Source organism: Pseudorasbora parva, chromosome 11, assembly GCF_024679245.1.
Source record: "Pseudorasbora parva isolate DD20220531a chromosome 11, ASM2467924v1, whole genome shotgun sequence".
Taxonomy (NCBI): Eukaryota; Metazoa; Chordata; class Actinopteri; order Cypriniformes; family Gobionidae; genus Pseudorasbora; species Pseudorasbora parva.
In genome coordinates this window covers 29,468,163-29,483,140 of record NC_090182.1, presented here as the reverse complement: position 1 = coordinate 29,483,140, position 14,978 = coordinate 29,468,163, and the positions used below count along the sequence as shown (strand labels likewise).

At 44.0% G+C, this 14,978-nt stretch overlaps 1 protein-coding gene across 1 annotated transcript; it reads left to right on the top strand.

Annotated features, from left to right (window-relative positions):
• The first annotated feature begins 9,342 nt into the window (after positions 1-9,342).
• On the top strand, positions 9,343-12,190 carry LOC137092341 (uncharacterized). Its single transcript, XM_067456620.1, has 2 exons — positions 9,343-11,882; positions 12,096-12,190. The coding sequence occupies exon 1, from the start codon at positions 9,360-9,362 to the stop codon at positions 11,325-11,327; it is 1,968 nt and encodes a 655-aa protein (XP_067312721.1). The 5' UTR covers positions 9,343-9,359; the 3' UTR covers positions 11,328-11,882; positions 12,096-12,190.
• Positions 12,191-14,978: the final 2,788 nt, after the last annotated feature.

Here is a 14,978-nt window from a genome sequence, read left to right as displayed (position 1 = left end):
TGCGGACTGCTCGACGTGGCCAAGGAGGCCTGGGAGCAACAACCGGGGGTACACCGTTCCACGATCGAACACGTGCGGCAGATGCGCGACAGGATCGACCGCGTGATGCCCATTGTCCGGGAGCACCTGGCCAAAGCCCAGCAGGCCCAACGGAGGCACTACGACCGGGCCGCCCAACCCAGAGAGTTCCAGCGCGGGGACCATGTCTTGGTCCTGGTCCCGACCGCCGCCTGTAAATTCTTGGCCACCTGGCAGGGTCCCTTCACGGTCGCCGAGAAGGTCGGGCCCGTCACCTACCGGGTCCGGCAGCCTGGGAAGAGGAGAGCCGACCAGCTGTACCACATCAACCTCCTGAAGCGCTGGGTCGGGACCGGGCCCCAGCTCTCCGCGTTCACGGACTCCCCACCCGTGATGGTAGACATGGACCCCCAACTGTCGGCGGCCCAAAAGTCGGAGCTGCAACACCTGGTCAGTCAGTTTTCTGCGGTGTTCTCCCCTCGCCCCGGGCGGACTCACGTCTTGGAGCACGACGTCCGGACGGCCCCAGGAGTCGTCGTTCGGCAGCGGCCCTACCGTGTTCCGGAGGCTCGGCGACACGCCATTGAGGCAGAGGTACAGGAGATGTTGAGGTTAGGGGTCATCGAACCATCACGCACCCCGTGGTCCAGCCCGATTGTGATGGTCCCAAAGCCCGATGGCACCTTCCGCTTCTGCAACGACTTCCGCCGGCTCAACGAGGTCTCGGAGTTTGACGGCTATCCCATGCCCCGCGTAGATGAGCTGCTGGACCGCCTGGGGAGGGCGCGGTACATCTCCACCCTCGACCTCACGAAAGGGTATTGGCAGGTACCCCTCTCCGCTCAGGCCAAGCCAAAGACAGCCTTCTCCACTCCGAGCGGCCACTGGCAATACCGCGTCCTCCCTTTCGGCCTGCACGGAGCACCCGCCACCTTCCAGCGGCTCATGGACATCCTGCTCCGACCCCACCAAGCCTACGCGGCGGCCTACTTGGATGACGTGGTGGTACACTCCGAGACCTGGGAGGACCACCTGGACCGGCTGCGGAAGGTGCTGTCGGAGTTACGTCGGGCTGGGCTGACCGCCAACCCCCGGAAATGCCACCTAGGACTCGCGGAGGCCAAGTACCTCGGCTACCAGGTGGGACGGGGCCTGATCCGACCCCAGGAGAAGAAGGTCTCGGCGATTCTCTCCGCTCCCCGTCCCGCCACGAAGACGCAGGTACGAGCCTTTTTGGGGTTGGCGGGTTACTATCGGTGCTTTATCCCTGACTTCTCCTCCTTAGCCTCTCCCCTGACAGACCTGACCAGGAAGGGGCAGCCAGAGAAGACCCAGTGGAGCACCGAGGCGGAGGCGGCGTTCCACCGCATCAAGTCGGCCCTCACCTCGGCACCGGTCCTACGAGCGCCCGACTTCAATAGCCCCTTCCTGCTGCAAACGGACGCCTCCGACACCGGGGTGGGAGCCGTCCTCTCCCAGGTCACCGACGGCGAGGAACACCCGGTGATCTACATTAGCCGAAAGCTGACCCCAGCAGAACAGCGCTACGCAACCGTGGAACGGGAGGCGTTGGCCGTCAAGTGGGCAGTCCTGGAGCTCCGGTATTACCTCCTGGGCCGCCACTTCACCCTGACCACTGACCACGCACCACTACAATGGATGGCCCGGGCCAAGGAGACGAATGCCAGGGTGACGCGGTGGTTCCTGGCGCTCCAGGACTTCAACTTCACTGTCCAACATCGTGCCGGGACGGCCAACGCCAATGCCGATGGTCTTTCCCGGATGTGGTCAGCTTTCGCAGGTCTGTCAGGCTCCACTCCCCAACCCCCCCCAGTTTCCCCGCTTCTCCGCAGGACCAGGACGTCGCTTGGGGGGGGGAGTGTGACAAGTGTCCCGAGCGCTCATCAGCGTCGCCCTGGAAACAAGGCGGGAACACCTGCACCCGCTCATCACAGGCTGAGCCGTCACAGCTGCAACTCATCAGCGGGCGGCTTTATAAGCCTGCCCGCCGCCCAAAGAGGTGAGAGATGTCTCCAGAAGACTCGGCTAACTGTTGTCTCCATTCTCCCTCCAGAGAGCAGCGTGTGACGGCCAGCACTCACTCTGAGCACGGATCCAGATCACCGCGAGCACCGAGGACGCAAGAAGAGACCACACCGAGCACGGAGCACCGCACTCAACGCACTTTCACTTTCACTTTGATCAATAAATCCACCCTTCGGGGAAATTCACCTGCCCTCCTGTGTCGTGTACTTCTTCACCCCGTCACAATATATATATATATATATATATATATATATATATATATATATATATATATATATATATATATATATATATATATATATATATATATATATATTACTTCATTTAAAGGTCCCGATCTTCGCGATTCCATCTTTCAAACTTTAGTTTGTGTGTAATGTTGCTGTTAGAGCATAAATAATACCTGTAAAATTATAAAGCTCAATGTTATAATAATAAAGTTCAATGCCAAGCGAGATATTTTATTTAACAGAAGTTCACTTTCAAAGCCTACAGCGAACGGTCGGTTTGGACTACAGCAGGAAGTGCAGGGATGTAATGACATCACTAGAAATGTTTGTTGACTAACCCCCCGCCCACAAGAACACGCAAAATAGGGGGCGTGGTCTTGTTGCTCTTCCACGTGGAGAGGAGCGCGGATTCAGCGCTTGCATCTCCCTGTTATGATAAGAGGCGGGACCTTTCCGGGCAAAGTGCGCTAAGCTGCTGTCCAATCACAACACGGGAAGCGCTGGCCCCATCAGAACTCGTTACGTGTTTCTGAAGGAGGGACTTCATAGAACAAGGAAATCATCAGGCCGTTTTTAGGACAGAGGAAACAGCGCTGTACAGATAAGTCAATTGTCTGAAAAATACTGTTTTACACGCGAAACATGAACTCATGTTATATTGCGCACTGTAAACATAATCAAAGCTTCGAAAACACGCGAAGAACAGGACCTAAAGTAGACCTTTCAAGCTGACATCTGTCAAGTCTGTGTGGCAAGTATTTGCTGAGTTACAGTTAATTTTTAGATGCATTTCAGAGTGGAATTCACTGAGAGACAGACGGAAGAACACACACCGTTTGTTTTCTGTATTTAGTGAAAAGCACAACATTTAATTTTTATTTTGAGTGTACATAAATAAAAGTACACACTTCAAGCTCTGTAAAAACATTTATTTCATGCCTGTGAGGGCAAAAATGACGGTGTATTTTAAGTTGTTTTAAGCTGTCATGAGAAAAAATCCAGCAGAATGGCTGGCACTCTCGCCGGGATTAATGTGCTGGATGAGTCTGTCTGCAATGGCCATCTTTGCTTTATATGAATCCTCTGATCTATTCAAAGGATTTCTGCGTAAGTTCTTATGCTTATATGTGGTTGAACATTGATCTGATTTTGTTTGCAGTATGTTCTGTCACAGAGCCCATGCTGCTCTTAAATTCGATTATCACACATCACTGTCAGAAGTAGGATAGAGAAGCCTGTGATGACTAGTAGGGTTCTGATTGGAATCACTTTGCTGGTGTAGATAAATGTTGTTTTCATAAATATCTTGCTAAGCCTTTTTTTTTTTTTTTTTTTTTTTTTTTGTTGCAATTTTCTCAAAAACAAAAATTGAACATTAAACTGAATAATTCATACTTGAGAGAACTGTCACTTAAATAATTGGATTGTAGGTTCAAGTGCTTGGCTTTAAATCAAAAAGTGCCTGGGGTGTGTTTGCCTTTGCCAGAATTCCATGCTCAGTAATCAACAGCAGCGCTGATGTCCGTTGAGCCCCGACTCTTCCCCCTAGTCAGCAAGGCCTCTGTTACACCTTAGGCACCAAGCAAGCTCTGGAAAACACTGGATAAGAAAATTGAATTGAATTAACCTTCCACCTCTATTGGTGGGTCCCGCTTAATGAATCTATGAGGGACTGGTTGCTTGCCTGTTATGCCCTTTTGCAAAGTTTTGTTTTTGGGGTGTTCTAAAATATGTTTTTTAATGCTTGATTGTTACACGCGCAATGCTTGATTGTTTTTCATATTTTACATTATTACAGCACTTGTTTCCCTAGTCTTGGTCAAATTTATGTGATCCCCCTTCTTCCGAAATGTGAAATTTGCTGTGATTGGTTAGCTGGCCCAGTGTTGTGATTGGCATCACTTAGCGCGTGTTTGGGAAATGTCACAATCCTTCCTATAATCATACCCCTTACCAAAGCTCTCTAGTAGGGGAGACCGAGTATAGAGAGTTGTAACACTACCAATTCCATGAATCACGGATAAGATAGGAGTCATATGACAGTTTCAGTTTCCTCTGACTTCCTTTATAATCCCACTTGGAGGTTTTCAAGTCTGTGGCTATCTCTCCTGAAGCTACATACAGAAAATCTAATTCTGAGGTAAGAAAGTAAAAAACAAAAAAAAAACAAAAAACAAATTAAGATTTTGAGATCAAGATTTCATATTTTGTTTAGTACTTCTACCATTGTAGATACCTTTTATATGATCTATATATCAGGTCAAACTGTAGTTTCTCTAGTAAAGAAGGGTGTATCCTGCTAATTTCAAAGCACCATGCAAATTCAGCTAGCTAATCAATGGGTGATAGTTGTAGATAACCCTCAGTTTATTTGAATTAGTATTGGAGCTTAATATAGTATTCTGATATTATTTCATATATTATATATCGTAATTCTATATTTTCTTAGTATTAGTTATGTTTTATTATATTTTGGGATGTTAGTTTGCACTCTTTTAGTTATTTCGCCTATAGAGACTTTTATTATGAAAGGCGTCTTGCCGGAAAAGTCAAACAGAGAGCTCGCGCAGACGTGCACAGAGAGAGCTCGCACACGGAAGATAACAACACTGACGGAGACACGGAGCCATGCGGTCACGGAGATAACACGCTTATTAAGGGCACTTTTAAGTGGATTTAAGCATTTAGATGCTGTTTGTTGTTTTCATTTTGTAGTATTTTTTGTTTGTTTTGTTTTGCACCTGGTTGAAAAGGAGTACAAGGTATTCATTTATATTTAAGCGCTTGTCTATACATATCATATCTTGTCTTAATGATTGTTTTATGTGTTTGTTTGATTTAAGAGTAATTTTATGTTTTTAGTATAAATGTTAGTATTAATTTCTGAATTTGTTGCTATAGTCAGTTGTTTTGTTTCATTTATATGGACGTGTATTATTTTCAGATTGCAACAATTGTTTATTTTTCTTTTCTAGCTCTTACGTTGTTGTGAAGTCAACAAGGGCAATAAAGGGACAGTACAACATCAGTGCATGAGCAAATTCTTTATTAAATTCAACCGGGCTGTAACAGTAAGAGCTTGCCATCCATTGATTCCATTTGCTGATGTAAATGATGACAGACCAAGGATCCAAGTCATGCACTCCCATGAAAGAAATGCTATCTTCTCAAGATGGAGATACAGACGATGAGATGGAAGATAATTCGGATGGTGTAAAGACAGCTGAGGTACGTCAATCTGTACGCAAAAGAATTCCAACTGAAAAGATGATTGCATATCAAAAAGAGGAGGCACAAAAGGCAGAGAGAAAGCTTATGCAGGCATATGAAAAATGGAAAGCTGAGGCTAGAAAGGCTAGAGGGCAGCTGAAAACAGACATTTCTGAGAGTCAACTAGCAACACTTACAGACACTTTGGAAAGTGAAAGAGACAGTGTGATGGAATCATATATGAAGGTTCGAAGTTATGTTGCTCCGTCTGCAGATACAAGGAGACGAATTGATGCATGCGATGCTGTGACAAAGGACATTGTAAAGATTGCTTATGAGAGGATTTCAGGTGTTGATGGAGACTTCGACAGTGAACAAGTAAAAGAACGTCTTGGTGAATTGCTAGATCGAGATTATGCTCGCTCTGTCTATGGTTCTACAGTCTCACGTGTCAACTCTAAGTCGAGTATACCCCTGAGTCAAACTTCACTGAACTCCATCTTGATGGCTAAACGAATAGAGGCAGCAGCAGAGCTTGCAGCAAAGGAAGCAGAGTACATAGCGATAATGGAGGAAAGGGAACAAAAAGAGAGACTGCAACTTCTAGAAGAGAAGAAAAGGAGAGAACTTGATGCTGAAGTGAGTGAGTTAGAAAGATTACAAGCAGTAAAGGAGGTTAGAGCAGCTAGAGCAAGACTTGAAGTTTATGACAAGGAAGAAACCATTTCCTCTGCTAACCAGAACAATAGGCTGCAGCAACATGTAAGCTTTCCTAAACAAGAACCCGTGTATTCACGCTCAATTAAGCCAACAATCCATGAGAAGTCATCGCCACCTCCTAATACTGACGTGTCTTACCTTGCGCAGGCTGTTCAAGACAGTATAACACTGAACAGACTTCCTATGCCAGAGCCAACAGTCTTCAGTGGTGACCCCATTCACTTTATTGAGTGGAAAGCTTCATTCCAATCACTCATCGACAGAAGACATGTCTCCTCAGCAGATAAGTTATACTACTTGAAGAAGTATGTCACTGGTTCTGCTCTGAAAACTCTAGAAGGCATCTTCTACAGAACTGATGAGGAAGCTTACAAGGATGCATGGAAAAGACTTCAGAATCGTTATGGTCAGCCGTTCATTATACAAAGAGCATTCAGAGAGAAACTCACAAGATGGCCTAGAATCCAGCCCAAGGACGCTGAAGGACTCAGAAATTTCTCAGATTTCCTGAATGCATGTTTAGACGCAATGCCTCATGTTAAGGGACTGGAAATTTTGAATGACTGCGAAGAGAATAGGAAACTCGTCATCAAACTCCCTGATTGGGCGGCTGCCCGCTGGAATCGTCAAGTTACAGAAACACTGAGTGAGACTCAAGATTTCCCAACCTTCCATGACTTCGCCAGCTTCATGTCAGTTGAGGCTGAGGTAGCCTGCAACCCAGTTACGTCCTTCTATGCTCTTCATGCCTCTGAAGATATTAAGGAGAAATATAACCTCAAGGTTGGTAAGAACAAAGCTAATGTCTTCCACACAAATATAGTCACACAGCATGAGAGTCCGAAGCCAACTAGTAAGGTCTTCAAACCATGTCTGTTCTGTCAAAGCAGCGAACATCAAATTCAAGATTGCTTTAAATTCTCTGCAAAGTCTCTTGAAGAGCGGAGACAGTTCATCAAGGACACAAAGCTGTGCTATGGATGTTTGAAGTCTGGACACAGTGCCAGAGACTGTCGTTCCAGACATACCTGCAATACCTGTAAAAGAAGACATCCTACCTGTTTGCACGATGATAGCTTCATAAGAAAGGTGAATTCCTCCTCTGTTCATAGCCCAGAGAATGCACACGAAAGGGTTGAGACAACGTCTTTAAGTGTAGAATCTGGATGCACTTCTGCTAACACTGCAATGATTGTGCCGGTGTGGTTGTCTTCACAAAACGACCCAGACTCTGAGAAACTTGTCTACGCTCTGTTAGACACACAAAGTGACACTGTCTTCATTGAATATGCAGTAAGACAAAGTCTAAAGGTTGATTCATGTCCAGTGACACTTAAACTCACTACTATGGTCGGAAGAGATTCTTTGATATCAAGTGAAAGAGTTTCTGGTCTTAGAGTTAGAGGCTTTAATTCCACAGTAGTTCTTGACCTTCCCCCCGCATACACTAAGGAATGTATCCCTGTGGACCGTGCACACATCCCTACCAGTGAGACTGCCAGGCGTTGGAAACATCTTGCTACTCTGACAGACAGAATTCTTCCGCTTCAAGACTGCGAAGTGGGTCTTCTCATAGGGTATAATTGTTCCAGAGCTTTAGCACCCAGAGAAGTGATTCTTGGAGCAGACAATGAGCCATATGCTGTTCGTACGGATCTCGGATGGAGCATCGTGGGCCCTTCCTTGATACATCATGAGTCACAAAGTGGTGTTAGCATGTGCCACAGAGTATCTATTAAGGAGATTCCTTCTTTAATCCCAGCTGATGTGATCAAAGTGCTGGAGTCAGATTTCAAGGATACTAAAGACAACACAAGAGTGGTGTCTCAAGAGGACATTATGTTCTTGAATAAACTGGAAGAAAGCATTAGAATGAATAAAGACAGCCACTTGGAAATGCCCCTTCCATTTAAAAAAAGACCCTATCTTCCAGATAACGAGTCTCTTGCTGTCATGAGACTTCAACATCTAAAGCGGAGATTAAAAAAGGACCTGGAGTACAGGGAACGTTATGTGAAGTTCATGGAAGAAGTAATAGAGCATGGTGAAGCGGAAGGAGTCATTGATGAAGGAAAGGAAGGAGAAAAATGGTACATCCCTCATCACGGGGTGTATCACGCGAAGAAGCCCGGGAAATTACGTGTAGTCTTCGACTGCTCTGCCAGATACAAGGGAACCAGCTTGAACGATCATCTTCTCACAGGCCCTGACCTGATGAACAGCCTGACTGGCATTCTTTTGCGGTTCCGACAGTATCCAGTGGCCTTGATGTGTGATATTGAGAAGATGTTTTACCAGTTCTATGTTGACGAAGCAGATCGGGATTATTTACGATTTCTCTGGTGGAGAAATGGAGATTTCGACTCAAAGCCTCAAACGTTCCGCATGAGAGTACATCTATTCGGTGCCTCATCGTCCCCTGGGTGCGCCAACTACGGACTAAAGCATCTTGCAAGAGAAGGTGAACATCTGTATCCCCTAGGTTCACAATTCATTATGCGAGACTTCTACATGGATGATGGAGTCACCAGCGTCGAAAGTGCAGAGAAGGCTATCCAGATGGCTCTAGAAGCTCGCCAGGTTTGCGCACTTGGAGGTTTAAGGTTGCATAAGTTTGTGTCCAATGACAAGACAGTTTTGGAGAACATACCATCCTCTGAATGTGCTGTTGACATTACATCTGTCAATCTTTCCCTCACTGACCAGCCTTTGGAAAGAGCCTTGGGCATTTACTGGCATCTGGAACACGATAACTTCAGATTTCGTGTAAACCTAAGGGACCAGCCAGCAACCCGTAGAAGCATACTGTCTACAGTGGCATCATTGTTTGACCCCCTAGGGTTTCTTGCGCCATTCTTACTCAGAGGAAAGGCTATTCTTCAAGAAATGTGCAGAAAAGGCATAGGCTGGGATGATCCTTTACCAGATGGTTTGCAGCCAAGGTGGGAGCATTGGAGGGCTGATCTTGCTAACTTGGAGAAGATCGAGGTGCCTCGTTGTATTGTGCCTGCTGAATTTGGGATAATCACAAGGAGAGAGATTCATCACTTCTCAGATGCCAGCACAAAAGGATATGGCCAGTGCTCATACCTTAGGCTCGAGAACAAACAAGGTGATGTCCATTGTGCTTTACTCATGGCGAAATCTCGAGTAGCCCCCCTTAAGGTCACAACTATCCCTCGGTTAGAGTTGACCGCTGCGGTTGTGTCAGTTGCAGTTAATGATCTGTTAAAGGAAGAAATTAACCTTGCAGATGCAGAGGCATATTTCTGGACGGACTCTCAAGTGGTGTTAGGCTACATAAACAACGAAGCTCGCCGCTTCCACACGTTCGTCGCAAATCGAGTTCAGAGAATTCATCACAGTACAACTCCTCAACAGTGGCGATACATCCCCTCGGAAGAGAATCCAGCCGACTATGCATCACGAGGTATGAGTGTCAATGATCTTGTCACTTCCAGCTGGTTCAGAGGACCAAATGTTTTGTGGAAAAGGCAAATACCTCCACCTGTGGATGTCAACACACAACTTCCAATTGGAGACCCAGAGGTCAAGAAAGCTCAGTCACTGAACACGCAAACAGTACAATATTCCTGCTTATCCAACTGTCTCACAAGGTTGTCCTCATGGTCCAAAGTCATCCAAGCTGTTGCACGTCTACTTCGTCGAGTTAGGAAGGACAAGTCAAGTGACCACAGTACAGTGGCAGAACGTGAGGATGCTAAGCGCATCATCATCAAGGACTTACAGAGTCAGGTGTATGCAGAAGAGATAGCCTTACTCCGTAAGGGCATGCAACCCCCACGCAACAACAGGCTATACCATCTAAATGCCTTTGTTGACCATGATGGATTGCTCAAGGTGGGAGGAAGGCTTTGCAATTCTTCTGTCCCTAACTCCATTAAACATCCAGTGATAATTCCAAAGGAACACCATCTTACAAAACTTCTGATCACTGATTGTCATGAAAAAACGGAACATCAAGGAAAAGGCTTGACTATAAATGAGATCAGATCAAGAGGAATTTGGATAACAGGAGTAAATAGGACTGTAGCCTCCTTTGTACGAGATTGTGTGAAATGTCGCAGACTTCGCAGACCCACCGAAGAGCAAAAAATGGCTAACCTGCCCGCAGAGCGTATAGATCCATCCCCTCCATTCACATACTGCGGAATGGATGTTTTTGGTCCATTCATCACCAGACAAGGTCGTAAATCATACAAGAGGTATGGACTTCTCTTTACCTGTTTCTGTTGCAGAGCCATTCATATTGAGATGCTGGATGACATGTCCACGGACGCCTTAATCAACGGCCTGCGTTGTTTCATCGCTATCAGAGGAGCAGTTCGTCAAATAAAGTGCGACCAAGGCAGTAATTTCATTGGAGCCAAGAATGAGTTTGCTAAGGCCATAAAAGAGATTGACACCAATCGTCTGGTAACGTTCTTGGCAGAAAAACAATGTGACTTTGTCTTCAACGCACCCCATTCAAGTCACACAGGAGGAGTTTGGGAGAGACAGATTAGAACTGTGCGAAATGTTCTTCATTCCACTCTGTCCTTATCTACTGGAAGGCTAGATGATTCTTCCCTTCGGACCTTCTTCTTCGAAGCTATGGCAATTGTAAATAGCCGACCGCTTACAGTAGATAATCTGAATGATCCTAAAAGTCCTGAACCCCTTACCCCAAATCACCTGCTCACTTTAAAAACTACCCAAGCTCTACCACCCCCTGGCAAGTTTATCAGAGAAGACATGTATGCTCGCAAGAGATGGCGCCATGTCCAATACTTAGCTGAGCAATTTTGGGGCCGATGGCAGAAGGAGTATGTGTCTAACATTGCAACAAGACAATGCTGGCTTACACCAAGAAGGAACATGCAAGTTGGAGATATAGTCTTAGAGAAGGCAGACGATCTTCCCAGAAATGAGTGGCGCTTGGCAGAAGTTATTAAGACTGTCGTTGACAAGGATGGTTTGGTAAGAAGAGTGAAGATACGTTTCGGAGACAGGAAACTGGGAAAAGATGGTAAACGTCTGAACAAACCATCAATGGTTGAGCGCCCAGTGCAGAAGCTGGTCCTTCTCCAGGAGGCAGCCTGAACTTCCAGACATATCCTTTGATCTATGCAGTCCATATATATGTTTCAGGTTTCTTTTCAACTAGCTTGATATAGGTAATTTATTTTAGAAATCATTTGTGATTTAAAGTTTGAGATTTGTAGTCACTCATGATTTGGTGGGAGTGTAGATAACCCTCAGTTTATTTGAATTAGTATTGGAGCTTAATATAGTATTCTGATATTATTTCATATATTATATATCGTAATTCTATATTTTCTTAGTATTAGTTATGTTTTATTATATTTTGGGATGTTAGTTTGCACTCTTTTAGTTATTTCGCCTATAGAGACTTTTATTATGAAAGGCGTCTTGCCGGAAAAGTCAAACAGAGAGCTCGCGCAGACGTGCACAGAGAGAGCTCGCACACGGAAGATAACAACACTGACGGAGACACGGAGCCATGCGGTCACGGAGATAACACGCTTATTAAGGGCACTTTTAAGTGGATTTAAGCATTTAGATGCTGTTTGTTGTTTTCATTTTGTAGTATTTTTTGTTTGTTTTGTTTTGCACCTGGTTGAAAAGGAGTACAAGGTATTCATTTATATTTAAGCGCTTGTCTATACATATCATATCTTGTCTTAATGATTGTTTTATGTGTTTGTTTGATTTAAGAGTAATTTTATGTTTTTAGTATAAATGTTAGTATTAATTTCTGAATTTGTTGCTATAGTCAGTTGTTTTGTTTCATTTATATGGACGTGTATTATTTTCAGATTGCAACAATTGTTTATTTTTCTTTTCTAGCTCTTACGTTGTTGTGAAGTCAACAAGGGCAATAAAGGGACAGTACAACATCAGTGCATGAGCAAATTCTTTATTAAATTCAACCGGGCTGTAACAGGCGGGGTAGGCTGTAACACAGGTTTTGAAACAATTATTCACTTACATGAGCATTTCTGTGATTTTAAAGGTGCCCTAATGATTTGAAACAATATGTTAAAAAGTTCTCTAATATCTAACTAGAGGGTATGTGGCTTATTTAAGGTCAATAATTGTCCAGATAGGGGTTTACAGGTCCTTTTACAACCCTAGAAATTGTACCTAAGATGTAATGCTCTGTTTTTGCCTTATTTGGAAGGGTCATGAATATTAATGCAGAGTTTTGCTCTGATTGGCTGTTTCACTGCACTGCTGCTCAGTGACAGCAAACACAATTATACCATCCATCATGGCAATGCTTTTACAATGAAAGCTTCTTAACTTTGAATCACGAACTGAACTCGGTAGCGTGTAAATATGTTGTTTACAGTAACATTACAGTTTGACAGTAGAGTACTGATATAAAAGTTGATTTATTTAGCCAAGCAAAGTAATGTAGAAGCCACTCAAAATAGTCAGTGTCATGTTTACTACTCACCCGCAGCAAAATAATCATCCTTCAGTTATCAAAAATGTATATTTATTTAACAAATTGACTAGAAGCCTTGTCAAATGACTATCGTTTCAACTTAGATGGTGAAGAAGGTGATGCTATAGCTACAAGGCTCGAGTGAGCAATCTGTAAGCAACTAAAAAGTAAATGTAGTTAGCTTTTGAGTTATGTGTTAATGAAGAAATATAGGCTAAATTAGATTTCAATCCATCAAAAGGGATAGACATATGTATTTACTGTTGTATTTTATGACAACACTGACACAAAATAATATTAACCTTTGTCCTCTGACAAACTATGATGTGAGTTGTTAGCTAGCAGGTGAGCAGAGGCACATTTTTTCCTTTTTTTTTTAATTGTAGCAACAACAATACTTATATCTGGAACCGTTAATAGAAAATGCAACCAGAAATAATAGGACATACTTACAAGTTGTGTTCCACAAACAACAGATCTGCTCTGTTTAAGGAGAAGCTTTTGTGTATAGCCTGTCCTCCTCGGTGTAAATTGGCTCGAAGTGCGGTGGAAATCGGGAAATCGCGTTCGCGGGGCACTGTACTGCAATCGAAAAGGGCACTTTCACTTTCAATGGGGCAGGGGCTCAAGCCAAATATTGTTTCAGCATCAACATCCCAATAAGCGTATCCACAATAGTCACAGTATAGTTGCAGAATATGCATCAAGTAAGTAAGGATTGCAGTCTGTGATTTGTACAAACCAGGCTCCATGGTTCAAATTGCATGTGATACACATATTATTTGCAACATTTAACCATTATACTAGAGTAAAGGTATATCATTTGCATGTATTTTTTATCCTGTTAGTGTAAACATTCAAGTGTGTTTAAAGCATTCAATAGCCAGAAGACGCGAAAGAGAGCTCTATTAGTTTTCTGTGTGCACTGAGTGCCAAATGCCTTCTCATTGATAAACCTGGAAAACACATTTGTTTGTAGAATGAAAACAATTTAAAGAAAGTAGATATATAATTATATTAGAACCATGCATTAGGTCTTAAAGTGACAACGGCCTACCATTCCTGCTGGAGTCTTTAATTTAATGTTAATCATAATACAAAGAGAATAGCTTTAATAGCTTTTAAAAAATATATTTAATTTAAGTTTTATTTTACATTTATTTTCTATGCTGATGCATTCCCCTACAAAATCACCCCAATCAGTCTAGAGTGATTAATTCCTCCCAAATATAGCTATTTGTCAATTAATGAAAAACCATCATGACAAAAAAACATGATAAAATTGTGATTTTTGCCATATAACCCACTTCTACTCTAAGCTGACAGTGTTAACGTGAATTAGAGAGGCCGTGGCAAATGAGCTCCTTGGCTGGACAGAAGGATGATATCGCTGTCCTCTTTGGCCCAGAGCGAGTGCATTACTGTTGGAGAGACAGATGTGCTTTCTGCTGAGCAGCTCATCAACATGAAGGAGCACAGTGCAGAGAACTTCCCGTCAGTGACCTCCGCAATCCATCGCTCTCACCCAGCCAGCGCCCTGCCCAGTTAAATGGACCATAGATCTGTGCTCGGGGTTACGGAGGAATCTCTCTGATTGCCTCCATACCCCAGAGAGGACTAATTGAGCCCTTGCTGCTGGACATTTAATATGCTTAACAAGCTGAGGTGAGGCTCTCTGATGAATGCGTGCAAGCGCGTTCGTTAACGACGCTTGTTCTGAAGTAATGAGCAGGGTTAGTTCTGACGTAACCCCTACGGGTAAGTTAGAGAGATGATTGCCGGATGGGTGTGTGCATGGCGCGTTTGTGCCCATCTGCAAGTGTGTATGTGTCTGCCTTGCGAGACACACACTGGCAGATCAAGAGAATGGGTGATCTGACAGATAAGTGGGGCTCCTTTGGACATGGTGCCGGGAATCGGTATTATCTATCTGAAGTGCATTTGCTGTGCACAGGCACATCATTTGTTCCATCTGGATTAGATCTCCCTTTTAAGAGCCTTTAAGAATATAAAATGGTGTCTGTTTAGCCTCTTTACACAAATGGTGTATTTTTTGAATGTCTGAGTTAAAACCCGCCTGTGTCTGGACAATTTGGACAAGAAAGATGGGGGGTATACTGTATTTATTTGTGTGAATTTTCTCATTATGTTTAGGGCCGTTAAACTACATTAGCTTTATATTTTTTAACGGGGTGGTAAAGAGAGTATTTACCCCATTTTAGGTTTAACATTTAGTGCTTATGTATTCATATGACTAATGACTATTATTATGATTACTA